The sequence below is a fragment of the Salmo salar genome, chromosome 10 (assembly GCF_965601325.2).
Source record: "Salmo salar chromosome 10, fSalSal1, whole genome shotgun sequence".
Lineage (NCBI taxonomy): Eukaryota > Metazoa > Chordata > Actinopteri > Salmoniformes > Salmonidae > Salmo > Salmo salar.
In genome coordinates, this window is record NC_138300.1 from 115,295,492 (window position 1) to 115,316,099 (window position 20,608).

General features: G+C 45.3%; 1 protein-coding gene across 1 annotated transcript in view; it reads right to left on the bottom strand.

The window, feature by feature from the left end:
• The window catches only part of LOC106561613 (transmembrane protein 263-B), a 40,323-nt gene extending 26,317 nt beyond the window's left edge, over nucleotides 1-14,006 (bottom strand). The window contains exons 1-2 of the mRNA XM_014125733.3: nucleotides 13,801-14,006; nucleotides 12,969-13,077 (exon numbers count right to left, since the gene is read on the bottom strand). Of these exons, the coding sequence (XP_013981208.1) occupies nucleotides 12,969-13,077; nucleotides 13,801-13,806 (115 nt within the window). The 5' untranslated portion in view covers nucleotides 13,807-14,006. The remainder of the gene's footprint in view (nucleotides 1-12,968; nucleotides 13,078-13,800) is intronic.
• Nucleotides 14,007-20,608: the final 6,602 nt, after the last annotated feature.

Below are 20,608 nucleotides of genomic sequence, written 5' to 3' on the forward strand. Positions count from 1 at the left end.
CAGGCGTTACGAGAACCACCTCTCCCTACATCAGTGGGCCCAGGCGTTACGAGGACCACCTCTCCCTACATCAGTGGGTCCAGGCGTTACGAGGACCACCTCTCCCTACATCAGTGGGCCCAGGCGTTACGAGGACCACCTCTCCCTACATCAGTGGACCCAGGCGTTACGAGGCCCACCTCTCCCTACATCAGTGGGCCCAGGCGTTACGAGGACCACCTCTCCCTACATCAGTGGGCCCAGGCGCTGTCGGCCCAGCTCTCTCTACATCAGTGGGCCCAGGCGTTACGAGGACCTCCTCTCCCTACATCAGTGGGCCCAGGCGCTGTCGGCCCACCTCTCTCTACATCAGTGGGCCCAGGCGTTACGAGGCCCACCTCTCCCTACATCAGTGGGCCCAGGCGTTACGAGGACCACCTCTCCCTACATCAGTGGGCCCAGGCGCTGTCGGCCCACCTCTCCCTACATCAGTGGGGCCAGGCGTTACGAGGCCCACCTCTCCCTACATCAGTGGGCCCAGGCGTTACGAGGACCACCTCTCCCTACATCCGTGGGCCCAGGCGTTACGAGGACCACCTCTCCCTACATCAGTGGGCCCAGGCGTTACGAGGACCACCTCTCCCTACATCAGTGGACCCAGGCGTTACGAGGACCACCTCTCCCTACATCAGTGGGCCCAGGCGCTGTCGGCCCAACTCTCTCTACATCAGTGGGCCCAGGCGTTACGAGGACCACCTCTCCCTACATCAGTGGGCCCAGGCGTTACGAGGACCACATCTCCCTACATCAGTGGGCCCAGGCGTTACGAGGCCCACCTCTCCCTACATCAGTGGTCCCAGGCGTTACGAGGACCACCTCTCCCTACATCAGTGGGCCCAGGCGTTACGAGGACCACCTCTCCCTACATCAGTGGGCCCAGGCGTTACGAGGACCACCTCTCCCTACATCAGTGGGCCCAGGCGTTACAGGACCACCTCTCCCTACATCAGTGGGCCCAGGCGTTACGAGGACCACCTCTCCCTACATCAGTGGTCCCAGGCGTTACGAGAACCACCTCTCCCTACATCAGTGGGCCCAGGCGTTACGAGGACCACCTCTCCCTACATCAGTGGGTCCAGGCGTTACGAGGACCACCTCTCCCTACATCAGTGGGCCCAGGCGTTACGAGGACCACCTCTCCCTACATCAGTGGACCCAGGCGTTACGAGGCCCACCTCTCCCTACATCAGTGGGCCCAGGCGTTACGAGGACCACCTCTCCCTACATCAGTGGGCCCAGGCGCTGTCGGCCCAGCTCTCTCTACATCAGTGGGCCCAGGCGTTACGAGGACCTCCTCTCCCTACATCAGTGGGCCCAGGCGCTGTCGGCCCACCTCTCTCTACATCAGTGGGCCCAGGCGTTACGAGGCCCACCTCTCCCTACATCAGTGGGCCCAGGCGTTACGAGGACCACCTCTCCCTACATCAGTGGGCCCAGGCGCTGTCGGCCCACCTCTCCCTACATCAGTGGGGCCAGGCGTTACGAGGCCCACCTCTCCCTACATCAGTGGGCCCAGGCGTTACGAGGACCACCTCTCCCTACATCCGTGGGCCCAGGCGTTACGAGGACCACCTCTCCCTACATCAGTGGTCCCAGGCGTTACGAGAACCACCTCTCCCTACATCAGTGGGCCCAGGCGTTACGAGGACCACCTCTCCCTACATCAGTGGGTCCAGGCGTTACGAGGACCACCTCTCCCTACATCAGTGGGCCCAGGCGTTACGAGGACCACCTCTCCCTACATCAGTGGACCCAGGCGTTACGAGGCCCACCTCTCCCTACATCAGTGGGCCCAGGCGTTACGAGGACCACCTCTCCCTACATCAGTGGGCCCAGGCGCTGTCGGCCCAGCTCTCTCTACATCAGTGGGCCCAGGCGTTACGAGGACCTCCTCTCCCTACATCAGTGGGCCCAGGCGCTGTCGGCCCACCTCTCTCTACATCAGTGGGCCCAGGCGTTACGAGGCCCACCTCTCCCTACATCAGTGGGCCCAGGCGTTACGAGGACCACCTCTCCCTACATCAGTGGGCCCAGGCGCTGTCGGCCCACCTCTCCCTACATCAGTGGGGCCAGGCGTTACGAGGCCCACCTCTCCCTACATCAGTGGGCCCAGGCGTTACGAGGACCACCTCTCCCTACATCCGTGGGCCCAGGCGTTACGAGGACCACCTCTCCCTACATCAGTGGGCCCAGGCGTTACGAGGACCACCTCTCCCTACATCAGTGGACCCAGGCGTTACGAGGACCACCTCTCCCTACATCAGTGGGCCCAGGCGTTACGAGGACCACCTCTCCCTACATCAGTGGGTCCAGGCGTTACGAGGACCACCTCTCCCTACATCAGTGGGCCCAGGCGTTACGAGGACCACCTCTCCCTACATCAGTGGACCCAGGCGTTACGAGGCCCACCTCTCCCTACATCAGTGGGCCCAGGCGTTACGAGGACCACCTCTCCCTACATCAGTGGGCCCAGGCGCTGTCGGCCCAGCTCTCTCTACATCAGTGGGCCCAGGCGTTACGAGGACCTCCTCTCCCTACATCAGTGGGCCCAGGCGCTGTCGGCCCACCTCTCTCTACATCAGTGGGCCCAGGCGTTACGAGGCCCACCTCTCCCTACATCAGTGGGCCCAGGCGTTACGAGGACCACCTCTCCCTACATCAGTGGGCCCAGGCGCTGTCGGCCCACCTCTCCCTACATCAGTGGGGCCAGGCGTTACGAGGCCCACCTCTCCCTACATCAGTGGGCCCAGGCGTTACGAGGACCACCTCTCCCTACATCCGTGGGCCCAGGCGTTACGAGGACCACCTCTCCCTACATCAGTGGGCCCAGGCGTTACGAGGACCACCTCTCCCTACATCAGTGGACCCAGGCGTTACGAGGACCACCTCTCCCTACATCAGTGGGCCCAGGCGCTGTCGGCCCACCTCTCCCTACATCAGTGGGCCCAGGCGTTACGAGGACCACCTCTCCCTACATCAGTGGGCCCAGGCGTTACGAGGCCCACCTCTCCCTACATCAGTGGTCCCAGGCGTTACGAGGACCACCTCTCCCTACATCAGTGGGCCCAGGCGTTATAAGGACCACCTCTCCCTACATCAGTGGGCCCAGGCGTTACGAGGACCACCTCTCCCTACATCAGTGGGCCCAGGAGTTACAGGACCACCTCTCCCTACATCAGTGGGCCCAGGCGTTACGAGGACCACCTCTCCCTACATCAGTGGTCCCAGGCGTTACGAGGACCACCTCTCCCTACATCAGTGGGCCCAGGCGTTACGAGGACCACCTCTCTCTACATCAGTGGGCCCAGGCGTTACGAGGACCACCTCTCTCTACATCAGTGGGCCCAGGCGTTACGAGGACCACCTGCGCCCCTCCCTCCGCCTTCTCCCTTTTCAGGCAAGCATGTCATTTATGACCAACATCCCCACACTCAAAACACCGTTGACTACCTGTACTAGCATAAGCCATATATAGTCTGTTGTCATACTTGACTTTAAACGATACCGCCAAAGTATGCTCACGTGAGTCCAAAAACATAAAAAACTGTCGCCGAAACGACATAACCTGTTTCAACGCGGGGTGTTTGAAACGACATAACCTGTTTCAACGCGGGGTGTTTGAAACGACATAACCTGTTTCAGCGCCGGGTGTTTGAAACGACATAACCTGTTTCAACGCCGGGTGTTTGAAACGACATAACCTGTTTCAACGCGGGGTGTTTGAAACGACATAACCTGTTTCAACGCGGGGTGTTTGAAACGACATAACCTGTTTCAACGCCGTGTGTTTGAAACGACATAACCTGTTTCAACGTCGGGTGTTTGAAACGACATAACCTGTTTCAACGCCGGGTGTTTGAAACGACATAACCTGTTTCAACGCCGGGTGTTTGAAACGACATAACCTGTTTCAACGCCGGGTGTTTGAAACGACATAACCTGTTTCAACGCCGGGTGTTTGAAACGACATAACCTGTTTCAACGCCGGGTGTTTGAAACGACATAACCTGTTTCAACGCCGGGTGTTTGAAACGACATAACCTGTTTCAACGCCGGGTGTTTGAAACGACATAACCTGTTTCAACGCCGGGTGTTTGAAACGACATAACCTGTTTCAACGCCGGGTGTTTGAAACACAACAGGACAATCATAATTGAACTCGTAAACTTCCCAAACCGCAATAACTCACACTCCAATAGCTCATTGGGAATAAACGGCGATACATTCTAAATCGTTACCCTTGTTGACGGAGAAAAAAGTGGCGTAACTTGAATAAACATACCTTTAAGAAGTACACCATGCTCAACCATCCAATCAACAAGACTCTCTTCTTTAAGAAAAACCACCACAGCTTTATTCATCCGCAACGCATAAGCAACATTTTCATATCCTACCTTCTCTCCTACGGCGACCAGAAACTCCTCCACAGTGACAGTAGCTTCAGTAGCACACCTGAAGCCGTGCCCAAGTGACAGGGACCAGAAACTCCTCCACAGTGACAGTAGCTTCAGTAGCACACCTGAAGCCGTGCCCAAGTGACAGGGACGGGGTCCCCATGTGGGTTGCTATCCCCACCAAAGCCAGGGCAATTCCAACAAGAAATGCAATATACCTAGTTCTATCACAAAAACATTTAATAATGATAACCTTAATCATGCCTTGAAAAAGGAAAACCACACAGAAAAGGAAAGCAAGAAAGAAGGCAATCTAACTCCACATCAAACACTCAGACCCCCCCAAAAAAACTCACAGCATGCACAGAGAGAGAGACAGAGAAAAAGAGAGAAGAGAAAGAGAGAGACACAGAGACACAAAAAGAGAGACGGAGAGAGACAGAGACAGAGACCGAGAGCGAGAGAGACAGACAAAGAAAGAGAGCAAGAGACAGAGAAAGAGTCAGCGAGAGAGAGATACAGAAAGAGAGACAGAGCCAGACAAAGAGAGAGAGAGAGACAAAGAGAGACAGAGAGAGACAAACAGAGACAGAGAAAGAGAGAGACCGAGAAAGAAAGAGAGAGATAGAGAGAGACAGAGAAAGAGAGACAGAAAGACAGAGACAGAGAGAGGCCGAAAAAGAGAGAAAGAGAGAGAAAGAGAGAGACAGCGAGAGAGACAGAAAGAGAGAGAGAGAGAGACAGAGACAAAGAGAGACAGAGAAGAGAGAGACCGAGAAAGGGAGAGACATACAGAGACAGAAAGATACAGACAAAGAGAGTGACAGAGAAAGAGAGCGACAGAGAGAGAGACAGAGAAAGAAACAGACAGAGAAAGACAGAAAGAGCAAGAGAGAGAGAAAGTAAGACAGAGAGAGAGAGAGAGAAAGAGAGAGAAAGTAAGACAGAGAGAGAGAGAGAGAGAAAGAAAGAGACAAAGAGAGAGACGGAGAGACAGAGAAAGAAAGAGACAGAGAGAGACAGAGAGAGAGAAAGAGAGAGAGAGAAAGACAGAGAAAGAGAGCGAGACAATCAGAGAAAGAGAGAGAAAGACAGAGAACAAGAGAAAGAGAGAGAGAGACAGTGACAGAGAAAGAGAGAGTGAGAGACAGAGACAGAGAAAGAGACAATAGTAGGCAGACAGCTTCCTTTGATCATGTCGGAGATGAAAGCTGATCTGGTGATTTAACTGATCAATAAGTAATTATGATCAATAAGTAATCACTACGTGCAGCACACTGCATAATGCAGTAAGGTACACCTGGAGGTTTCAATGGGAAGGTGAGAGGTCAGAGGTTACAGGTAAAGATTATTTTCAATACTTCAACACACAAAGGCATGTGGTGTTGGGTTGTCTTGGAGCCCTGGGAGTTTACAGCGAAAGCTGTGCTTTAATCTGAGCCAAGGTTCTCTATCCTCTGTCTACTCTGTCCTTGTGCTACGGCCATATGGCAGAACAGAAGACACAGGAAGTATTGAAAAGGAAAGGTGAACTGTGAAGTAGTAAAGCAACTTTTGACAGGTTGGTTGATGACTATGCTTGTAGCGTGTCTCTCTGACCAATCCCTTGTGTCCCTGGAAACCAAAGAGGACCAAAGTGAAAGCTGTGCTCCGCTCTCATCTAAGCCAAGGCTCTCTCTCCTACAATGGTTGTCCTTGTGATCTGGCCAGATGGCAGGAGATACAGCAGGATTCAGAAGTGAAGGCATTGTCAACTACAGAACAGTTACTTGGTACACGTTGGTTGGTGGTAATGCTTGTAGTATCTTTGAAGACTAGCATCCCTTTGTGTCCCCAGAAAACCAAAGAGGGACAAAGCTCTGAGTTCCATTTTCCTCTGCAACCATCAATTCATTTATTCAATATCCATGCACCCGGGGCAGACGAGGAATGTGACTTTAATTCCTGAGTAGCTGAGCCAGTTTAGGACCAGACAGATGAGTTAGGCAGAGTTAGGCCAGTTTCGGTCATTTCTCCACCCAACACAGGAAATACTCGCAGATGCTCGTATTGTCATAAACATTGTGTTAGACCAGCAACAGAAGGTAAATATTACATCTAGATTTGGCTAGATTAACCCCTGATTCCTTGTGCTACAAAAGGTAGGCTAACTACTGTGGGTTTCAGAGAGAGATAAGGTTGAGAGAAGGAGACAAGAGAGAGAGATGGGAGAGAGGTGGGAGAGAGGTAGGAGAGAGATGGGACAGACATGGGCCAATAAAGTAATGAAGTGTCATAATTTGCCAGCACAGATGGCAGACTTGGCGCCTTGCTGATTTTCATTGTTCTTGCAGAAAGACTGCTATAGAGAGACTGTCAGTTCTTTGAACACAGCAGCAGCGAGGAAGGAGAGTTGTTCTCTCAACCTGTCAGCCCTACCACATTATCAATGTATGCCTTCTGACAGAAACGTGCTGATAAGGCAAAATAACACGCTGTGGAAAATAATTGGATATGAACATCCACAACACAAACAGCTCACTTTTCTTCATCTAAATTGCTCATATTTGACAAGTAGACATTCTCTCTCGATGTCTCTCTGTCTGTCTCTCTGTCTGTCTCTGTCTCTCTCTCTCGCTCTCTCTGTATCTCTCTCTCTGTCTCTCGCTCTGTCTCTCTCTCTGTCTCTGCCCCTCGTCTCTCTCCCTGTCTCTGTCTCTCTAAGAGACAGCAAATGTTGTTTTCATCATTTTGTTCAAATGCCTCCTCACTTGCTCCTGTCTGCATGTATCCTCTAGCAAGCCTCCCAGAGGAGGATTTAGTTTACAGTAACACAGAGATGTGAACAACCATTCAGGGGATGTCTTTAATAAAAATACATTTATGCAGTCAAATGGGATATAAACACAGTGAACAGTGATCAAATATTTTCCTGTATTTCTGTTTCATGACAAACCATGGCGTAGTTGTGTTCCATCCCTGGGATAATACTATCTATATTCTCAAATCTTTAGTAGGCCTATCATATACGCTTGTATGCCAATGGTGTGATCCACACTTGAATGGGTGAGTGATATTGTCAGACCAGTGATGTTGATCGTGACTGATGGACTGTGATAGACTGTGGAGCTTTCTCCCAGTCAGACCAGTGATGTTGATTGTGACTGATGGACTGTGATAGACTGTGGAGCTTTCTCCCAGTCAGACCAGTGATGTTGATCGTGACTGATGGACTGTGATAGACTGTGGAGCTTTCTCCCAGTCAGACCAGTGATGTTGATCGTGACTGATGGACTGTGATAGACTGTGGAGCTTTCTCCCAGTCAGACCAGTGATGTTGATCGTGACTGATGGACTGTGATAGACTGTGGAGCTTTCTCCCAGTCAGACCAGCGATGTTGATCGTGACTGATGGACTGTGATAGTCTGTGGAGCTTTGTCCTCAACCAACAGTTTGGCACCTCAGAATCACGGTGCATTTTGTGGCCAAATGACCATTTCCACTGAGCCGACAACGCATCGAAGTGACACAAATTTGAAGCGAGGTCTTCCTGGAAGCAGGCAGACACGGGCTGAATTTGAAATGGCACCCTATTCCCTAGACTGTATGTAGTGCACTACCTAGGCCCTACACAGGCACTACATACAGTGTAGGAAATAGGGTGTGTGTGTGTTTCCTGCTCATTAAACACAGAAGGGTCATCTTCCCCCCAACTCCTCGCAGGAGGGCTTTGCTGGAGATGGACGGACACACACACACACACACACACACACACACACACACACACACACACACACACACACACACACACACACACACACACACACACACACACACACACACACACACACACACACACACTTCACGGTGAGGAGATGGATACATTTACAGCAGCCTGAGGGCTGTGAAGTATAAACAACATAACTCATAGCCCCTCCATTACAAGCCACAGTGATAGGCTTCTGTTTGATTATATCATTAGGATAAAACTCTAATGGCTCTATCGTTTCAAAATACTGATGACAATCATGGAAAGCATGATCTCGTTTAAAGCACGCTGCTGCCCTGATTAATACAGTGTAACCTCACAGAGACACACAATTTGATCACCCTGTAGCAGGATAACTTTCCTGCAATGTAGAATATTTGAGTTTTAAAAAGGCTTCTGAAGTTTGTCATTTCCACTTTGAAATGTAAGACATGATGTATCAACCCCTACAGAAATGTCCCCTAATAATCATCATCTACATAACAATTCACTTTTCCTGTTTGTGCAGGATTATTTTCCTGCTTTAGCAAACTAGCTCAAATGAAGATCTTACATGATGTCTGGGATCGGGTCACACAGAAGACTGGAGCTGGGAAGTGTTCTCCTTCTAATGAAAAGCTAGGCAGAGACACAGGTGGACAGGCTGTTGGGATAGGACTTGGGGGGAGTAGCACGCACGCACGCACGCACACACGCACACACACACACACACACACAGTGTCTGGCTGAGAGTTCAGCTGTGTGATAGTCCATCCATCACAGTTACTCTGAACATCACCATCTTCCCCTGATGTGTACTGGACCTGTCAGCATGATGGAGCAGCCTACACCGCGCCACAAAACACGACAGGACAAACAGGGAGGAAAAGTCGATCAAACTTCATTTGGTTCTATTAATAACTCGCAACAGATGGAAATCTAGCCGATACCTGCTGGAGAAACTTTGGTAAGAAGTTATGACAAAGAACAAACAAGCCCTGTCTTTTAGGCTGTTCTGATGTTGTAGTGGTTTGGAAGGGATGTGAAGGTCGTGTTGTAGTGGTTTGGAAGGGATGTGAAGGACGTGTTGTAGTGGTTTGGAAGGGATGTGAAGGTCGTGTTGTAGTGGTTTGGAAGGGATGTGAAGGACGTGTTGTAGTGGTTTGGAAGGGATGTGAAGGTCGTGTTGTAGTGGTTTGGAAGGGATGTGAAGGACGTGTTGTAGTGGTTTGGAAGGGATGTGAAGGACGTGTTGTAGTGGTTTGGAAGGGATGTGAAGGTCGTGTTGTAGTGGTTTGGAAGGGATGTGAAGGTCGTGCTGTAGTGATTTCTACTGAGGATGTGTGACTCATTTGAATGACTGTTTCAAGTAGCTATGTAATTAATTGACGATTTATTTCTGATGGGTACAGTACTCATACTGCAGGTGAACATAATGGCAAGTAAATAGACATCTCCTAACTTCACATCCCACATTATCTATAGGATGGAGTCCTTGAGCTGCACTGAACGATATAATTGATCAATTAAATGTATTTAATGCCTGACATGGTTATCGTTCACAATCGCATCCAATAAAAAAACGAATAGAAAAAAAACCCAACTAGGCCTATTCAATCTGGTACAGTATGCAATACAATGGCCACCCACTGGAACTAATCAACCTTTCTATGATTGAAAAGAAAGCATAGAAGGCATGCCCAGTAGAACAGATGGGTTCTAGGGGCACAGTACACTGGCTGACTGATGCTGATTCTGTGAACATGGGCACAGCATATCCTTTTGTGCATTTTCTGTTTTAATCCTGTTTGTTTGGGTTACAGAGAACACAGATTTGTACTGGGTCTTAGACTAGCTCTCAACTGCAGCTGGGTAAAATGAAGAACTACTAAAGTAGAAAATCACTTTAAGTTCCTCTCCTCCTATGAAAGATGGTGATGAAAAATATATTAATTTAAACTCTTGTAGACTGATAACGACAACTGACTCCATGCTGGGAAATTGTCAAAAGCAGAATTTTATAGGATGTAAAACACTTAACATTCACATAGGCTATTCAGAGAGGAAACTATTGGGATAGGGATGAAATGCAACCTAGTTATTTTACCAGACATCAGATACACGCAATTAAAATAACCATACCAAGCTCATACCAACTGGCATGCAATACAATAGTTTCAACGTGGGATGAAAAGCCCAAAAGCAGCACAATGCCCTAATATAGCCTGATCACCAGATATACTGTAATAACTTCACATTCTGGCAATGCCTCTGTAAATTATAGCAACATATTGTTTCAAATATACAGCAGTGATACTTTGGTGAATCAGATTGCAGCTATTTCCAGTCCTTGACCAAAAATTGGGTTTGTTTGTTTCCAGAAAGAGAATTACCATAAATGAGTTGCTTTGTAGTGTCCACAAATGACATTAAAAAAGAGAGAGGCATAAAAACAGTTTTCTCAAAGAGAAGATGAAGGCAGAGTTTATATCTGTATTCTGTTTCATGTTTCCTAAAATGTACTGACAGACCTCAATTACCTCGACACTGGTGCTCCCGCACATTGACTCTGTACCGGTACCCCCTGTATATAGCCTCCACATTGACTCTGTACCAGTACCCCCTGTATATAGCCTCCACATTGACTCTGTACCGGTACCCCCTATATATCGCCTCCACATTGACTCTGTACCGGTACCCCCTGTATATAGCCTCCACATTGACTCTGTACCGGTACCCCCTGTATATAGCCTCTACATTGACTCAGTACCGGTACCCCCTGTATATAGCCTCCACATTGACTCTGTACCGGTACCCCCTGTATATAGCCTCTACATTGACTCAGTACCGGTACCCCCTGTATATAGCCTCCACATTGACTCTGTACCGGTACCCCCTGTATATAGCCTCCACATTGACTCTGTACTGGTACCCCCTGTATATAGCCTCCACATTGACTCTGTACCGGTACCCCCTGTATATAGCCTCCACATTGACTCTGTACCGGTACCCCCTGTATATAGCCTCCACATTGACTCTGTACCGGTACCCCCTGTATATAGCCTCCACATTGACTCTGTACTGGTACCCCCTATATATCGCCTCCACATTGACTCTGTACCGGTACCCCCTGTATATCGCCCCACTATTGTTATTTACTGCTGCTCTTTAATTATTTGTTATTTTTATCTCTTGCCTTTTTTTTAAGGTATTTTCTTAAAACTGCATTGTTGGTTAAGGGCTTGTAAGTAAGCATGTCACTGTATTCGTCGCATGTGACAAATAACATTTTACTTGATGCTTTCTTTACACATGGGACTAGGAGTTAGGTGAGTTAGGCTTACATTTCTTTCCACTGAAGTTGGATATTGACAGGCACAATTAGGCCTAGATCTGATTAATGTAATGTGTTGGGAGGAAAGTGTGGAAAGTGGAAGGCATTAGCGTGAAAGACAGATGTATGAATGTCTTCATCTTAACAGCAGATCTTGGTTCAAATACTATTTGATTATTTAAAATACTTCACCTGCTTGAATGCGCTATCCTGGCACAATTGAACTAATAGAATAGTTGGAAAAGTGCAAACCCCATCTGGCACTCCAGGCAGACTAAAGCCAACGATAAAAGTTTCTAAAGATATGGAATAGTTTCTGATTTGAAATAGTATTTGAACCCAACAATAGCCTGTATCAGAAGATCTGGAATAATTATGAGGCAGTTAGTTGATCATGATTTCAGTCATTTACATACAGTTCTGTTTGTCCCAAATAAAACCCTATTCTCTACATAGTGCACTACTTTTGACTGGCGCCCATAGGGCTCTGGTCAAATGTAGTGCACTATATAGGGAATAGGATGCCATTTGGGATTCAAGCCTGTGTCTTGAAGAAATGAAATATCTCATTATCCCCACCAGACAGATAGCAATCGCCTCATATAATTTTATTTTAGCGCAGTCTCGTCTTATGCGAATTGGCATACAAGGTTGTACTGCAGAATAATTGGTTGAATTAAATGTAGCATTTACTCTGAAGTAATGTCCAATGACCTTACATTTTAGCCTGTCTAAGTGTAACCGATGTGAAATGGCTAGTTAGTTAGCGGTGGTGCGCGCTAATAGCGTTTCAATCGGTGACGTCACTCGCTCTGAGACTTGAAGTAGAGTTTCCCCTTGCGTTGCAAGAGCCGCGGCTTTTGTGGCGCGATGGGTAACGATGCTTCGTGGGTGTCAGTTGTTGATGTGTGCAAGGGTCCCTGGTTCGAGCCCGGGTTGGGGCGAAGAGAGGGACGGAACCTACACTGTTACATAAGCACGGCAAATCACAGATAGAGCCTAGGTCTTGGGATATGGCTTCACTACCACCTACTGTTTCTATGTTGTTGCATGTTAAATGATGATCAAAACCTTCTGTTGGCCAATATGCCCCTCTGCAGGTCGTTAGGCTGTACTGCATCATGAGATATACTGCATCATCAGACACGATCATGAGGCGAATGACTTGACTATTTCTGAACGACGGATGCACGCCCTCTCAGAGCAAATACAAACTGCTGTTACAGTGGTTTCTGAGTGGACATTAAATTTATGTAATCTATATTTCTATAAGAGCATGGTGCAAGGAAACCAAGACATCCACATCAAAGAACGTTGGATATAAATTATATCCCATGTTGATTAATGTTCATTGCAATGGACTCATCAGACACAAACACAAAAAAATACATGTTTCAATGTTAAAGCCCTTTTCAGTAGTTAGTTTGAATCGAAATTCCGATATATCTGATTGATTAGAGAGCATGATCGTACCTTCAGGAGGTTCTTCACGTAGATAAGGAGGAATCTCCTCGTTGTTGGAGTTGTCTACTGATGTTGAACTGCTACTGGCTTCCTCCACCACCTCATTTTCATCAGGAACCTACATGACAAGTCAGTGTGAGAACTGCATCCACATAGGCCTAACTGAATAAATAATATCATATTGGGCTATTATATCTCATATAGGTAGTTGCATTTCGTAGTTTAAATGAGGACATCATTCATGATAACATAATAATAATCTCATGTAGTATGCCTATGTTGATCAATTGTGCAGGGATCAAATAAATACATTGAGAATAAAGAAAGTTAAAAAAAATTTAAAGCTTAAAATGAAAACGTTATGTTTGATCTAGAGAATTGAGAATCATAGAATTAAACTGTGATCATAATCCTATTACATTGACACACTCATAATTGGCCCGACAATAGAGACAGCAGCAATACTGTTACAGTATCATGTCAAAGTGGCTGCTGTGTATCACGTGTCTGTAACACACGAACACAAAGTAATCAGCAACATGTTCTGCAGCAGTGAGGTCGCTACATACGTAGCAAACAAACAATAACTTGTTTTCACTGAAAGAGCATCACAGTGGGCTGGCTATTAAGGGGGAGGAACTCGAGTGATGTTCACGGTGTTCATTTTCCTGTATGACACCAGCATTGTACACTACCTGAAACGTCTGTCATACAATTGCAATAAAAACACATTTTCTTTTTCTTGAATGCGAAAATGTGAGATTGCTACCAAAGACGTGCATTTCAAAAGCGTAGCTAACGGTACGATTACAACAAAAACAAAATCCCCCCATATACTCACTTTCATCTTTTACTGGAAGCAGAAGACTGATCTCTTTCTGAACACTGTCAATTCCGCCACACAAGTAAAATTGGCTAATAAATGTGGAGCATGAAACACAAAATGTGTTAAAATAAACATATAACGAGGATCAGAGTTTCGTTTAGCTAAAATGTGCAGTGTTTTGCTGTCAAAAATGTAACCGGAAGTGACGCTTGGGATGTTTACGGAATTCTTCTGTAACCTGCTGTAATGGTGATTTTCAGTCGGAAGGGGATAGCATCGAGTCAAATGATTCAATGAGGAGCCGCAGCAGCATATTGGTTCAGCTTTAGGCACTTTTAGGTGACTGACTATAGAAAAGACAAATAAATAAAAATAAATGAGGAATCGTATGAGGTGCAATATAGGTGGTATCTATTTACAGTGAAGGTGATAGAGAAGACTAGATCCAGAGATGTAGATTATTTACACAATTAAGAAATGGCGAAAATTGATAGTTGTTAAATACTTGAAAAACGAATGTTAACGTAGGCTTACTTGGCCAAATTTTATATAGCAATACTCCTCTCAAGCACAAAAGGCAAAATGCCTACTGGCCTATACACTATATCACCAAAAGTATGTGGACACCCCTTCAAATTAGTGGATTTGGTTATTTCAGCCACACCCACTGCTGACAGGTGTATAAAATCGAGCACACAGCCATGCACTCTCCATAGGTAAACACTGGCAGTAGAATGGCCTGTACTGAAGAGTGCAGTGACTTTCAACGTGGCATCGTCATAGGATGCCACCTTTCCAACACTTTCTTAGAGCTCTGACTTTCAGACCTGAAAATCACTGACGTCATGATTTGACCACATTTTTTTCCAGAGTTCCCTAGTTGTCTTGAAAGCACTACGTTTCACCACTGACCTTTAACCTTTTAAACCAAAAGATGACAACAAATACATGTTTGACAATTATAACCTTATCAATATGGAGAATGTAGTTAATTTATTTGACCATATTTCAATGTTAAGCAAACTAGCTAACTTTATTATTAGCAATTTTAGCAAGATGAATTGTTCCAAGGCACCTCAACACATTCATGTCGGACTTATGACTTTCCACTTCCCAGTGGAAGCCACCCTAAGGTAGGCCTAGACCTCTGTAACCCCATGGCTGCGTTTACAAAGGCACCCTAATTCTTTTTCCAACTAATTGGTATTTTGGCCAATCAGATCAGCTATTTTGTTAATAATTGGGCAATATATCAGAATTGGGTTGTCACGTCCTGGCCAGTATAAAGGTTAATTAGTATTGTAGTTTGGTCAGGACGTGGCAGAGGGTATTCGTTTTATGTGGTTCGGGGTGGTGTGTTTTGTTGAAGGGGCATTTGGTTTAAGTATTCTGGGGTTTTTGGGCACTGTTTGGTTTTCAGGTATTCTATGTTTAGTCTAGTATGTCTGTTTCTATGTTTGGTTTATTGGGGTTGGGACTCTCAGTTGAAGGCAGGTGTTGTCTATCTGCCTTTGATTGAGAGTCCCATATATTAGGGTGTGTTTGTGTTTGTTATTTGTGGGTGATTGTTCTGTGTTGAGCCTTATGCTTTGCAAGACTGTCTGTTGTTGTTGTTGTTGTTGTTGTTGTTGTTGTTGTTGTTGTTGTTGTTGTTGTTGTTGTTGTTGTTGTTGTTGTTGTTGTTGTTGTTGTTGTTCATTCTAGTGTTTTGTTATTTTGGTATTCATTTTGAAAATAAATAAACGTCAAGATGAGCCTGCACTTACCTGCTGCGTTTTGGTCCTCCTTCACCGACGACAAGCGTGACATGGGTACCTTTGTAAATATAGCCCATGTTATCTCAAAAGCAGCTCTCCTTGAATAAGGAGCACGTGTCAGACTTGCCAATTCATAGACAGTAATGTTAAACATATAACATCTATTCATGAACCTGTCTGCTGCCTGGGGCAAATGCACCAATGCTGTCCCAAAGCTTACTCTAAATGTCAATACACGTCACTTGCGATACGGTTTTAGAAACATTTGGAACTTAACTTTCACATCATCAATTAAAAAATGAAAGGTTAAATTACTACACACCTTTAAAGGATTATGGTTATTACAGGGCCATATTTCCATGTAACAGCACATGTTTACAGAAGACAGAGGTGACCATGTGATCTAATTAGCTATTGGAGCGTCTCCTAACCCCTGGAAGAAGGACCCCAGCATCGTGCTGTAACTGAAAAATACTGTCGGCTGCAATTTGTGTTAAAACTGTTTAAACAGTAATTGTTTATTTTGCGTTTGTGTGATGTGAAAGTAGAGGGCTTTATTTTTCCAAAACGTTTCTACAGTAAATGCTAAAACAGTGTCAGATTGTAGTTCAACGTGATCAAGACAAAGGAGATGATTGTGGACTACAAGAAAAAGCTGACCGAGCACACCCCCATTCTCATTGACGGGGCTGTAGTGGGGCAAGTTGAGAGCTTCAAGTTCCTTGGTGTCCACATCACCAACAAACTAACATGGTCCAAGCACACTAAGACAGTCGTGAAGAAGGCATGCCAAAACCTATTCCCCCTCAGGAACAACGTCATGGAAAATATAAATTTAGCTGTTTTTTCTATACATCGGCAGGCCATTAAGTTGCCATTAAGTACGACAAAAGCTATTCTCCCTCAGGAGACTGAAAATATTTGGCATGGGTCCTCAGATCCTTAAAAGGTTCTACAGCTGCACCATCGAGGGCATCGTGACTGGTTGCATCACTGCCTGGTACGGCAACTGCTCGGCCTCCGACCGCAAGGCACTACAGAGGGTAGTGCGAACGGCCCAGTACATCACTGGGGCCAAGCTTCCTGCCATCCAGGAACTCTATACCAGGCGGTGTCAGAGGAAGGCCATTAAAAATGTCAGACTCCAGCCACCCTAGTCATAGACTGTTCTCTCTGCTACCGCACGGCAAGCGGTACCGGAGCGCTTTTGCACTGCACCCCCTCTTTTACACCGCTGCTACTCTCTGTTATCATCTATGCATAGTCACTTTAATAACTCTACCTACATGTACATATTACCTCAACTAACTGGTGCCCTCGCACATTGACTCTGTACCGGTACCCCCCTGTATATAGGCTCGCTATTGTTATTTTACTGCTGCTCTTTAATTACTTGTTACTTTTATTTCTTATTCTTATCCGTATTTTTTAAAACTGCATTGTTGACTAGGGGCTCGTAAGTAAGCATTTCACTGTAAGGTCTACACCTGTTGTATTCGGCGCAATGTGACTAATACAATTTGATTTGATTTGATTTAGTTCACATGGAGCCGTCTGTTGTCCTTACCATCAGCTGAGAACCCAAGAGGGTTCTGTAGGTCGCCTTGGGTTCTCGAGAGTTGGGGTCGGACATCCCAAAAGGACTTTCCCTGACCTGGCATAAACGATAACAAGGTATTTGATATAGGCTAGTAACAATCATACTTCAGAAACCATTACAAGGTATTCGATATAGGCTAGTAACAATCACACTTCAGAAACCATAACAAGGTATTCGATATAGGCTAGTAACAATCATACTTCAGAAACCATAACAAGGTATTTGATATAGGCTAGTAACAATCACACTTCAGAAACCATAACAAGGTATTCGATATAGGCTAGTGACAATCACACTTCAGAAACCATTACAAGGTATTCGATATAGGTTAGAGATAATCACACTACAGAAACCATAACAAGGTATTTGATATAGGCTAGTAACAATCACACTTCAGAAACCATGACAAGGTATTCGATATAGGCTAGTGACAATCACACTTCAGAAACCATTACAAGGTATTCGATATAGGCTAGTGACAATCACACTTCAGAAACCATTACAAGGTATTCGATATAGGTTAGAGATAATCACACTACAGAGGAAATTATTACACTTTACATTAGATTGACCAATACCAGGTGACATGGCCATGATTTTATCACCAGTAATTTTAACCCATGAATTCATTTGGAAATAAAAATGTTGAATATCTATATCATTTTCGCTCAGTGACATTCAATATTGAAGACAATATAATGCTCTCAGAATGTAATACTTGAATGTAGAATGAAAATGCAATATTTTCTTTTAAAAAGTACTATGTAGGCCTATACAAGCAACATAGGATAAGCCAAGAGCTACTGTACATTCTTCTTGGCCTATAAGCCAAAACAAACAATCTGATTGTAAAAACAATGTAGATTGGCGTTGGAGGGAATAGCAGCCGTTTTACACACTCCTGACCAAGTGCTGTTTTGTGTGCGCTTTTTTTTCGCTGATCTTACACATTTTTGTACTTAATGTTTCCGCCATCGTTATATTATATTATATATATATATATATATATATATATATATATATATATATATATATATATATATGTTTTTTTTTTAAAACTACATTCACTTGTTGACAACTATGATGTGATGACTGCAAATAGTAATTGCCTGTGGTCGGTGTCAGAGCCCTCTACAGTATAGGGTTGGGATATACTGTATACTTGACATGCATGCCTAAGTTGTGAAAGACCTATACATCACGGCTGGACTCTTACTCATTTAGGTGAGCCGGTCTCGTGTTGAAGTAGAGGGACTTTCTTATTGGGCTATTGGTTAAGACGTTGGTTTCTCCAACGGTGGATCAGGGTTCAGATCGCACCTGTGATACTCATGAAGTGGTTTGTGTCCAGATCCCAGTTACATTTAAATACACATTGTGCATTTGAAGGTTGACCTCACCTGGCCTACTTATTCCTTCTTTCTTCATATGAAAGAGCTCCTGGAATTGAAACTCGTATCATAGATAAGAGACTGAATGAACCAACTGATGAGGTGCTGGATCATTCTACAGAAAGTATGTGTAACATACCGTATTCAAATGTTAAGCTGTACATAAGAGTATCTGTATATTTTCCTTGCCATATTGCTTGCCATGACTTGCCTTTCTGCCAGGATTTGAGTGGATTCAATTTGATATCTCCATTTCTAGAAGTACATTTATATGCAAATTGTGTTGACTAATTTTGAGTTCAAATTGAATCAATTATTCTACAATTTTCCCCCTGGGCCTTGGTTTTCAAGTTCAGTCCATTTAATCTGACAGTCATTTCATCTCAACCTGTGACTGTATTCAGTGTTTTATGCTAATTCAGTGTATCCTTCACTTCTATTTTACTGCATATTGCATTGATGAATACATGATGAAGTGACATTGAAAGTTGTGTATGTCATGAAAAGAATTTGCAGAAATGTAACCTCTTATCCTTTCACTCTTACACATTAAAATTATATAATCACTCTTATGATAAATATCATTATGTATATCTTCATGAATGTGTACATGTTCAATACCAGTATGTATATATCAAATATATAAACAGTAACAAGTGGGGTACTATTTTTTTTTCTTCTACCACTGTGAATAGTACCTCGTTGCCAGGCTAATTGTGACGGGGAGAGAGTGAGCCAGCGGGTGAACGAGACTACTGTCAATAGTGTATAGTGGAAATAATAAGAATCTCCCCATGGTTCTTTACCCATCATTCTATAAACTCTTAGAGAGACCTGAGCACCTAATCTCTCGTGACCTATAGCCCCACAAGCTTAATTAAGAGAAGTCAACCCCCCACAATAAGTAAAGACTGATCGACTGGTAACCCCTCTAACACACAACACTAATTACTAGTTTAAGCCCCTCATAGTCATAATAATTTTCTGTCTTTCTTCTGTATACAGTGTCTGTGGAAAGTATTCAGACCCCTTCACTTTTTCCACATTTTGTTATGTTACAGCCATATTCTAAAATGGATTAAATTGCCTTTTTTTTGGTAATCAATCTAGACATAATACCCCATAATGACAAAACAGGTTTTTAGACATTTTTGCAAATGTATTAAACATTTTAAAAAATGTAAATATTATGATGCTGGCACCACCATGCTTCACCGTAGGGATGGTGCCAGGTTTCCTCCAGACCTGACACTTGGAATTCAGGCCAAAGAATGTTGTTTCTCATGGTCTGAGAGTCTTTAGGTGTTTTTTGTAAAACTCCAAGTGGGCTGTCTTGTGCCTTTTACCGAGGAGTGGCTTCCGTCTGGCCACTCTACCATAAAGGCCTGAATGGTGGAGTACTAAAGAGATGGTTGTCCTTCTGGAAGGTTCTCCCATCTCCACAGAGGAACTCTAGAGCTTTGTCAGAGTGACCATCGGGTTCTTGGTCACCTCCCCTGACCAAGGCCCTTCTCCCCCGATTGCTCAGTTTCACCGGGCGGCCAGCTCTAGGATGAGTCTTGGTGGTTCCAATCTTCTTCCATTTAAGATTGATGGACACCACTGTGTTCTTGGTACCCTTCCCCAGATCTGTGCCTCGACACAATCCTGTCTCTGTCACGACTTCCGCCAAAGTCGGCTCCTCTCCTTGTTCGGGCGGCGTTCGGCGGTCAACGTCACCGGCTTTCTAGCCATCGCCGCTCCATTTTTCATTGATCCATTTGTTTTGTCTTGTTCCCTGCACATCTGGTTTTCATTCCCCAATCACACTGCATGTATTTATTCCTCTGTTCCCCCTCATGTCTTTGTGTGGAATTGTTTGTGTTACGTGTTAATTGTTGACGCGCCAGACTGGTTTGCTTATACCGTGTTGTTCACGAAGATGTTTATTGTTAAACATAAATTATTATGACTGTTTTGCGCGTTTTGCACTTTTGCCTATTGGCTGGAGGTTTTGACGCAGTTGCGTCCGTCTGTTGGTTTCTCCTGCCTCAATAAAGTGTACGCCTGTTCGCAACTCTCTGCTCTCCTGCACT